Genomic DNA, 11,634 nt, shown 5'->3' with positions numbered 1-11,634 from the left:
TCTGGGAAATATTAAGTAACGTTACAACAAAGGAAAAAAATCATGCTGAAATGATGATAAAACACGAGACGTTTCGCAATACAATACAAGAAGCGGCAAAAGGGACGAGGGTTATGAAATAGGAGATATATTCAAACAAATGTGTACTCAAATTACTTGCATGTGCCGTTTAAAAAACACTATTCAAACAGATTATGCTATAAACCTCTAATCTCCGAACTTTTCTTCTGACAATATATTGTAAATCTTTCATCATTATTTCTCTGGTGCAGGCATTTTTTTATAACTTTAGTGGAAAACACTGGCGTGATACTCATTCAATCTTTGTGAGATTGTTATATACGTACAGAAATGACTATAATACCTACAATAGTTCTAATGCTGTGTTTGGTTTAACATTTACTCTTATCGTTTGCTTTGTTACAGCATCTCCCTTATGCAGCTTCGTATTCGTCCGTCATATGGTAACATCGATTTCCATGGCGATGCTGACGTATGCGTTGAAGTGGTAAGGTTCCCAACTGGTTGATGACGTCACGATACCAAAGTACTGGACTATTAAACTGTCGGATACTTCTCATTCTAAATTGTGAAACTAATTTTAAATGACACACATTAGAGAAAACATCTAAAACACTGAGTTCCCAAAGACGTTCTCTCGGCTATAGACAAATCTACAATGATAACCGTTTCCGAATACATGTTACCAGCATCACTCGATAGAGCTAACTTCTGTTAGATTCATTCAGTGTCATTTTATTGAATTCTGGTGGAAGCGTGGGACTAACGTCACAGAACTTTTTTCGTATGTGTAAGTCCATTAAGTTAGAATCTGAAGGATTCATTCCGGAAACTAAATTCTGGTGGATACATGGAAAAACTACCCCCCATTCTCGGCTCCTATCGACTGTCAACCATACAGAGTGAAACGAAGGGCAGTAACTCTGGATAATTAGGATGACGTATCCTCGATGGAAATAATTTCTGATACGTTACTTTCAACGCCAGTTAACGGAATTTGTGCATGACGTTAGAATCTGTCGGATTTGTTCCAGGAAATAAATTCTGATGGATGCGTGGAGCTAACGTCGCAGAACTTTTTTCATATATTTATCAAATACAAACTGATAATCAAGGATTAATTTGTACACACCGGATCTTCTAACAAGCAAATGGAAAATTGAATCAAACTAATCTGAATTAATGACACGACGTTGAAACGAAATTTTGGTTTTATTTCTTACCACGACTGAATTGTAAAACTAAGATAAACATACAAAGGTAGCTCGTGACATACGTGATAAATGCTTAGATAATACGGAAATGGTCGGTATACCCCGTGATAAATGTTTAGATACCTTGCTAGAAATATTTAATTAACTTTTGTTGTTTTTCATTTACAATCGTAGTTTGATAAATACCATTTTAAGTATATATCTGTATTATATCAATGTCATCATTATTAATATTGTCTGAATGCTTATTTTCAAACGTCTTACGGCTTTTTATAGCATTTTGACATGGAGTGTTCTATATACAACAACACTTTTCTCGGTAACTATTTCTTTTCCCGTTTGTTCTACACTTAGTTGTTTGTTTATTTAATATGGATGCCATGTTGAATATCATGTACAAGAGTTTAAGCATTTCATATCTCTCGATTTATTTTGTTAGAAAACAACGTATACCCGTTTCGTGATATTGTTTAATTACATTGCTTGTTTCCTTGTTGTTATTTTTGTTGATGTTTACTTGTTGACATTACGAATTATTTTAGGATTATAAACTTTTACTAGATAAGCATTATTATCGACAACGTTTTGAAAGAAACAGAATGTATAATATATTCAAAAGTTAGATTACGTAAACATTTATATATCATTAGCTTTAACCACGCTAATTTAGTTTCATGTGAAATTATTATCATAATGCGTTTTCCTTACCGTTTGTACTATTCTATCAAATTTTAGACAGTGACGTTCACTTTCGATGATCTAGTTCTTACAGCTGGTTCACATTTAAAAATTGTGTTAATACAGTGGTAGTTTTTGTAAAGACATATAACTTTGAAAATTTGAATTATGGGGCTAAGACACCTCCCCATCTAGATTTTGATATTTCTTTCGATCATTTTTGGTTGCCCTCAGATGCCGTATTGGTTTTAAAATTTAGGCCCTGAACATCACTGTCGAGTCCGAGGATGTATGATGCAGTATATGTGATATTTCTCAATCGGACACAAATTAAATACCTTTTGGTCTTTCGTCATTAACATCTACCTGTTTCCATGGCAATGTTAAAAATAGCTATTGTTTCTCTGTTTATTATTATGACGATACTGCAAACTTTTACATGCAATGAGATATTAAATCATACACTTAACATCTCTCATAGATTATTTGTTTTTTTATTTTATTTATTTATTTTTGTTATTTACTCCGAAATTAACTCTTCAAACATGATCTCGGTTAAGGCCACACGGTAAACATAAAGTCACAAGAAACACACATGCCGAATATGAAAACCCTACGTTTTATAGAGTAATAGTTAAGATTAAAACTTACAACAGACAGCACAAAAACTATGCCCCCGTTCTTTTGATCCGAGGGCATAAAATTTTATATCATTTGTACTTGTCACCATATTTCCAATGTTATTTTCAATTTCATCCAAAATTGTATCTACTGGAATTCCTAAAGACAGCTTTATTAAATTATTAATGCAAGTACACAATGTTATCTTACCAAAGGTGCTGTAACAGAATTCGTATCCGGGTCTTGAAAATCAGATGCCTGCAGGCAAATCCTCCGAGACTGTACATTAAAATATAAATATATAAATTCATAAATTTCCTGATATCAACTAAACTACTGACATTTAAGTTTAAAGAAACGTCTACCAGAGCAATTTGTTAGGACATGGTTTTATTGTTTCAAGATTATTTTCAAACTCAAAACATAAACATTGGACTTGTAGCATGGTTATAAAGATTATAAAATTAAGGTAGCTTTGATGTGTTATATATGTGTTGGCCCTTTTTACAAGCAGATTTTCTATTGTGAAAGTACATGTATTTTTAACACATTTGGCTCATCTGGTGCCAAGGCATAGTGTCAATCATCCATCCATCCATCAATAGTCAGGCGGCTGGGGACCAATACTATAGGGAAAGTAAATATAAACCTTTTCAAAATTTCTCTTCTATTTGCAAAAGTATACAAATATTTGACATGAGCAAGTCTTATAGGCTCTCTTATTAACCCCAGGATGTCAACACCTGTGGTCGGTAATATGGAACTTATAAGAGTGTTTATGCATCTTTATTAATTAAATACATGAATTGTGTAAGATTGCTATGTATTCTCAAAAATGCAGTTAAGAAATTCTTTGATATCTTAATTTTTCACAGTTGACCTTTCCATTTTCCAGTTTAAATATTTCCTTGTCAAAAGACAAGTATGTATTAATAATGCCCTTTCCTTATAACATAGAATGTACACATCGTAGAGTGTCTAAAATAATTTGAATATAATTAACATACCATTGTTATGAAATAGGGTTTCCTCCATTTTATTATTATTATATATATGTGACACAGAAACATGAAATACACACAATCAGGCTATCCATGCAGAATCTCTAATAAATTTAGTCATGTCAATGGTACCAGCCAGCTCACTTGTCACAATGATATAACACTACTACAAGTTTGTTTCCATTGTGGTTTTTTTTTTTTTTTTTACCAAAGAATAAATGGTCATCCATGGTCATGATGGTTCCAGGCAGGATGAACACTATGGATAACTGAAATAAATGTCATCGGGGTCGTTAAAGACAACACACGCTGAGGTTCTTGTTTTCAGTTCGTTATATCATATATAAGGATGGAACCTACAAAGGCAAAACAAAGACATCACGATACCAAAACGGACCATACAACATCTGGCACACCAAATCGATTCACGCACCTCGCTCCCAACGTTCAAGCACACACATACATATCACTTACCAGACCTCCCACCGCAGTCGCTATCCAAGTTCCCTTTGCAGGGGTATACAATGGTAAACACATTCGCTAGCATGGTCAGAGCTCGAGCGACAGGTTGTTTAGGGACCGGGTGGTATTAGGGGATAAGTGGCGGGAATGCCTGTGACACGCATGCCGGGTGCGTTGGTGATGACTAGTCGTCAGTGTCATAGGTTACGTCGTATATATTTCCCAAACATACACATGTACACAGGACATCACTTGACACGATTACTTTATGACATCACAGGTACATCGGTACGATGTATGTATAGGCCCGGAATATGTATACAGATTCCGTAAACCACATGGGTTACATAAGGTCTAAGGACGAACAAAAAAAGGTGAAATAAATACAATGCAAGAAAACATTCTCTTAATATTTTTAAGTCAAAGTGTCGATCTTACAAGTGGATAGAGTACCTTAAATAGGATTACATTTGACTAAACTGATCGAGTCACTTACTTGCATGCTAAACCACTGACTTGGGACAAGTTGGGTATATCAGATTCTGAAAAAAATAACGACCTGCTAAAGTGGATAAACACCAAGTAAGTAGAAAATTGTGAGAATGGCATGCTCCAGTATGGTATACCATTACGTTCAGTATAGAACACCTTTCATGGAAACCAAATTCTATGTATTTTCAGTGCTGTCAAACAGTAAAACCAGAGACGTATATACGTCCCTGGTAAAACTAAGACGAAATGTATGCCAGATTCAAATAAATGTGGGTGGGCGCGTTTCATTGGTGGAAAAATATCAAACACAATATGAGGTGTATAAAATAAGGCAAAACGTGAATTTGGCAATAGCATAGCGTTGTAATAAATGCATTACCACGGTCATCAACAGAGAATATTTGACTGCATTCGGTTCAAAATTCGCGGCATATCAATTTTGCATACGGAAGTGAGCTGCGCAATCGAGGTAAAAATACGAAACTACCGATAAATCCTAAAAGCTGACCCTGCAGGAAGTAAAATTTAGATGTATTCCGAGTTACAGCAAACATGTCGGCTGGAAAGCATTTCAAGTTTATATCAAGGACCGTATTGGTTAAAAACAATGACATAGACACTGCTTTACTGCTTCTACATAGGTATGGCTATAACATTTAATTTCAGGCAATTGACTTGACGTAAACAAAATTTTAAACAGCAAAGACAAAACTTTCCGTTAAAGAAATGATTTTAAGATACTTCAGTACATCAGTGAGAATACTGTAGCCTACACTTTAGGCATGTTGCACATGCCGTTAAACACTAAAGTTATATAAATATTGAAATATAATGATAATATAAAAAGGCAACGCCTAAATAAGAACTTGATGGTTACCGAAACATAAGCATTAAATTGACGCAGGGCATAGAAATATACTGTGCTATATTTTAATTTCACACGTGCAGGAATAGAAAAGTCCTGCATTTGAGGGATAGTTACTGCTTTGAGGAATCAGTTAATTACTTAAATGCAGGGTCATTCTCAGTAAAAAAAAAAAAAACACGTGAAGTGTTTAAAAATCTTTTACAGATTTGGAACAAAATTGGCTTCATATATTCTGTAAACCATAAAAATATTCTTTAAATTATGTAAGATTCTTACATCTGTTAATGAAGTTGTAACTCTTAACTTGTCATAATCAAGGAAAAGCAAGGTGTTTATGTAAGGGAGGTAAATCAATCTCAGTCACCCAGATGCTTGAACTTAGAATATTTTTAAAGTTTTTAATGTATTGACAGTAAATTAATACATATTTATACAACTTCATACAGTGCTTGGTGATCAAAATTGAGGTATATAACAGGTGCTGTAACCAGATGGGAACAGTTTCATAAATGAATGAAACAATAATGTTAACATTGATCCAAGTGGTTGTTAGGTCTAGTATGTACACATTGTACAATGTTGATCAAAATCAAAGGAAAAATAACTCTGGAAATATATAGTTATCAAATATGTTAAACCTTGAATTTTACTGGAACTGACCTGTAACAAATAAGTTGTTAAAAATAGTTACTGATTATTGATAATGTTTGGATATTGAGCATGTCAGGTTACAGGTTGTGTATAAGATGAAGTCAACAGTATACTTCAGAAAATCATTTGCATGTTTATCTCCTGTTAAAAGTATGACATCAGAGAATACCTACTAACAATGTACATAGACAATAAGTTGAAATGCCAATGTTTCAATCTCTGCTTTGTTTTAGTTTGTCTAAAGATTAGCTTTCTGTTTTGTTTAGGTTTATCAGGGTGATAACTAAAATTGCACTACGGTAAATTTTACATTTGACAGTTTTTCAATTTATTTAAATTCAATTGTCGCTATCCCTAACTATCTAAACAAAATAGAAAATAAATCCTTGTATATGAAGTTTTTCATTATAAAAATTCAGTTGCTTTTCTTATCCATTTCAAAGTTTACAGACACAAAAGTAACAACTATATTCAGTTTGTCTGCCTACATACTAGCTTCATGGTACAGCCTATTGCTTCAGTAATTTTTTCAATATTCATTTATCATTTGCTAAGTACAAAATTCTTATGTTTTTTTCTATTGAAATTCTGTTTAAAAAAAACTCAAAATTTGAAAAAAATGGCATAAGGACCAATAAAAAAATAAAGAGTCATTTTAAAATGCATAAATATTCAGTGTGTAAAAGAATGAGCATGTATAATGATAAAGGGCATTACAAAGGTTATCAGCAGTAACTTTGAATATTAAATGTATGTAAATGTATTGATAAAGTTACCACCCCAAAAAGTCAGATGACAGTCAAATTTGTCGGAGTCAGCTTTGTAGTACTGGTAATGATATCATCAGAGTTGCATATCATATGTCACACAACTGTATGTGATTCAGTCCACCCATTCATGTTCAGTTATGGTGATAATTTTATCATTTTCTTTCTCCAATGGTTGTATGAGATAAGTCACTTTACTTTTACAATACCGCTAGCCACATACAGACCAATATTATGTTGGCCTGGCTGGTACAATATCATTTTCATCTCTGGTTTCACACATGTACAACAGTAATGCCTCAATAATCACATTGTATTACTCTTTACTGTAACAGTTCTGCATCACTCCTTACTGTACCAGTTTTACTACATCACTCCTTAGTGTACCAGTTTTTCTACATCTCTCCTTACTGTACAAGTTTTTCTAAATCTCTCCTTTTTGTACCAGTTTTTCTACATCCCTCCCAGGGTTTTCCATAAGAGCCGGTCGCCGGCCAATTTGACCGGCTACTTTGATCATTTGGCCGTCTACACCAGTCCAGTTCCTTAATAATGTTCTGTACACGACTACACGTACACGGCAGGCCAGCCTCCTATTTTCACTACACAGCCTACTACTAACAAAATTATGGAAAACCCTGCACTCCTTACTGTGACAGGTCTTATTTCTGTTATTGTTTAAGTACTATTGAGGAAAATAAAACATTGATTTACTTTTTTATCATCATTGCTAAATTTGGACCTGCAGTTTGTTATATGTACAATAAAATATTTTATGACTAATTTTGTTTTCTATTGAAGTCTCCTACCAGTGCGTCTGAAATCTTCATTATATACTCCTTCATCACTTGTATTCTTTATTTTGTTTTTTTTACTCAATTTGTTGTTAAAATGTTGCACAAAGACGCAGATACATATTTAAATGTGTGCTTTACTTGATAACAATGAATACAATCTATTTTTCTGTTCTTAAAATCTTAGGAAATGCAATATAAAAAAATTACAGTAAGGTTCTATTTCAGGAAATGAAAAATAAAAAATTAATTTTTTCAATTTCTTCTTGTTTTAGGATAATGCGAGAGGACAAAGTGATGGAACAGATCAGATACAGGCAGAATGGTTTCGAGCCACCATGTATGAAACGACAGAGACTAAGCTATGAGAAATGTAAGCGACTTTACAATGCAGAAATGGAGAGGAAAGTAAAACTTGTATTAAAAAAGAATCGCCCAAATCCATGGCTACGGTGACACCAAATCAACATTATACTTCTACTTGACAAACTGGAGAAGAAATGTCTAGCTTGATTTGTGAAATCAACAATGGACACATGTGTTTGGGAGAAATGAAGTGCATTATTGTATGGTGTAACATCAAGAGCCAGGACAATTGTGAAGAATAACTGATAGGACAAAAAATATATTGGATATTGTCTAGTAATGAATTACATGCGTGTATGGTGATTGTGTAGATGAAATGTGTAAAATAAATTTAGAAATAAAGTTCAGACATTTCTCTCTGTTATTTAGCCAAGATATGAATAAATAATCTTTGTATTAACTTTATAACATCAATAGTCATTACTTGATGGGCTTGTTATTCAGTTAATACATTCATGTAATACTTTTGTGTATAGCATGTCCTGTAACCTGTGTGTTACCTCCTATGGGTGTTGAAATCATTTAAAACTGCTAAAAACCATTAAAAATAAATAAAAAAAGGAACACAGAATATTTGAATAACACTTATCTTTTAATTGACAAATTTGACCCTGGAGGTGGGCCTTAAGTATAAAAACATCATAAAATACTACATTATAATAATAATAAAAAAAATCCATTCTGGGTTGGCATACGTCTTAAAAATATACAACAGAGGTATACATGTATGACTGTATAGTCTGGATAGTGGAATCGCCCCTATACACAACCTGGGGATTATCTGTTGACAGTCTATATTGTATCTTTAAAAGTCAGATTTGTGCGACAGAATTCACTGATAACAAAAATGTTACATACATTGACCCCAGATAAAATAAATTGAAAATTCATGCCTGCTATTAGTGCTAAAAAATAAACCCAAAATATACTCCATGCAGTGCCTGGAACAAGAAAGCAAGATTTGTTTAACCTGATATAAGGACAACAGATATTTGGATAGAATTATACCTTTTACTCTAAAGTCTCAAAATACTTTTGTATATATTTCTTTTTCTTCATGAAAATAGATAATTCAGTAATAATCAACCTATACCTATCAGCAATAAACCATGATTAGTATTTGTTTGTAAAGTAATAATTGGAAAAAAAATGCTACCTCCTGTTAAGTAGGGAACTAAGCCATATACTAATTACTAGATGATTTCTATATATTTTCAGCTAATTCTTAGAATGATCTCCCTTCTCATGAATTTGAAATTTTTTTTTCTTAAAGAAAATGAACCAAAATACTAGCTAAGAAATGTTAAAAACTGTTAATTTAACCACTATATAAACTTTTACCAGACTTTTGATATCGTGATTATGTATCTAGGACATGCTTTTTGTAGCATTTCTGAGTTTTGAATAATAAGTTGGATAATAAGGATTCTGAAAAGAAATGCTATCTACGAAGAATTCAACCAAGTATATGTATCAGCATTAATTGCAAATGTGCATGTATAAATTGACAAGTTGGTGTTTTTAGGGGAAACTTTTAGAGTATCATGTTAGAAAAGAAATAAGCAAAGCTTGAGCATTTATGCAAAGCATTTGAAAAAAAATCACAGAGAAAAAAGTCATTTGAGAATTCCATCAATCAAATCAAAGTAAATGCTAAATAAAATAAATATTTTTTTATAAGTTAATGACATATAAAAATCACAACTGATTTAAGAAAATATTGCCATACTGGTAAAAATCTAGAAAATGTAAGACACCATTCCCTTGCTGCATGCACTTTTGAATCATTGTTCGATGAATTTGCAGAAGTTGTCAAATGCATTACAAAGACACAATAGCTTACAAATACCCTGAAATTGCATTTCTACACCAAATCCTAGATCTCCAAGTTTTTCTACATTCACAGAAATATAATATCATAATACCAGACACTAATATCATCACCAGCAAAAGGATTATGGATGTGACATTGTTCTGTGAGATACAGTCTACGTACATTTAAAAAGTATGACTTTAAAAATCCAAAGAATTGCACCACTAAGCATTTGGATACTATATATTTAAGATTTATTTATGTAATGAGAATTCAAAACGGAAAGAAAATATCTTCTCATTACTTTTCTGATTCATTTTCATAAACATTTTCAACTTTTATATGGATAATACTGGCAACTAGTTGTTTTATACACTCATCAAAATTTATCAGCTTAGACTAGCATCATAAAGTTTATGATAAAAATGTCCCAATTTCTGCCTACAAACAGTTGATTGTGTGTACCAAATAGCCTTGTTATATGTTTTAAGTTGCTATAGTTGAGAAATATTAATTTAAATTAACTTTTTGTCACACATAATCGAAATTCTTTGAAAAAATGGTTTTCAGGAAAGTTAAGCAGGTAAAATCAGGTAGGGAATTTTCAAATGAAATTTGAATGTTACGTGAAAGAAATGGTATAATTGTACATGTATGTATATAAGTGTCTGACAAATATTTTTTCATGATGATTCAAACGCAATGGCTATTTATGAACAGACTATATATAATTAAGTATGATAAAACTAATGATTAAGATAGTTTATTGGTAAGGCAGAGATATTCAGAGATACAACAATACAAATCACCCTGTGTATTTTCAGCAGATATGAATTACGACGAGAATAATGGCATGATCCGTGTATCTGTCCACAATACAGGTATAATAGGGAATGTGTATCAATATTATCTGTATATCAGTACTGATATAATAATAATTTGTCACATATTCTATAAATACTGCTGCAAAATATACAAAAAAAAACAACAAACAATCACCAACAACAATTATAACATGTTAACAAAATACAGAATACAAACAAGAGGTCGCACTGGTCTGAATCGTCCACCAGTCTCTTCTTTATTTTAATCTAAAAGTGGTAGTTAGTTTTGGAAACTTGAGACCATAGTGGCCATCTTGAATTACATACTGATTCTAAATTATTAGGGATTTAACATGACTAGGACAGTCATGAGAATATTTGTTTATATTAAAATGAATACAGTGGAGTTGAGAATCGCAGTAAAATGTCTCCATCAAGGAAGGAACAACATAAGACTGAATCTATATAAACAGTACTGTTTTTTGAGGACCATGAAAGCATGTGTTTTACCAAATAAAACAGCCGATGGAATTGGTTAAAAAAAATTACAATTAGTCTGAGAGCTGACATTGATATAACAAATTATTTCCAAAAATACAATTAAAGGTGCTCATTGTCCGCTCATAGGTTGAAAATCCAAAAGCACTTTTGGAGTGGTAGTCTTTTTCTATAAAACTATGGGTTAAATATGAAGTTGAGGAATTCTCAAGATGTGACATGGTACACAACTCAATGACAAAAATAAGACTATTTCAAACAAGTTTTTCTCCTTTGAACTTTGACCTCAAATTGTTTGGCTCAACCATACAACACCATATGGTCAGATTTATACATAATAAAAACAAACACTGAAAAGTCCATGGTTAAATTTTCTTACATATTCTTACATATTAATTACACATTAAAAATTTTTTGCCATTTTGATTAAAATATTGCTGATAAATACTTCTAAATACTGACCACGCACAACAATGAGTTTACAGTGAGCAACATTACCTGAACTTCTGTTGATATTTAGTATTGTTATAGAAAATCTTCATCATAAATTTATGGGTACAGATA

General features: G+C 32.2%; 1 protein-coding gene across 1 annotated transcript; it reads left to right on the top strand.

Moving 5' to 3' along the window:
• The first annotated feature begins 5,041 nt into the window (after positions 1-5,041).
• Positions 5,042-8,277, top strand: LOC132559360 (small ribosomal subunit protein bS21m-like). Its single transcript, XM_060223970.1, has 2 exons — positions 5,042-5,130; positions 7,845-8,277. The coding sequence occupies exons 1-2, from the start codon at positions 5,042-5,044 to the stop codon at positions 8,023-8,025; spliced, it is 270 nt and encodes an 89-aa protein (XP_060079953.1). The 3' UTR covers positions 8,026-8,277.
• The last annotated feature ends 3,357 nt before the right edge of the window (positions 8,278-11,634 follow it).

This window comes from Ylistrum balloti, unplaced genomic scaffold (assembly GCF_031769215.1).
Source record: "Ylistrum balloti isolate Yb309-2 unplaced genomic scaffold, AGI_CSIRO_Ybal_v1 Utg370894, whole genome shotgun sequence".
NCBI lineage: Eukaryota > Metazoa > Mollusca > Bivalvia > Pectinida > Pectinidae > Ylistrum > Ylistrum balloti.
Note: the sequence above shows the minus strand (reverse complement) of the source record. Positions and strands in the feature narration are given on the sequence as shown.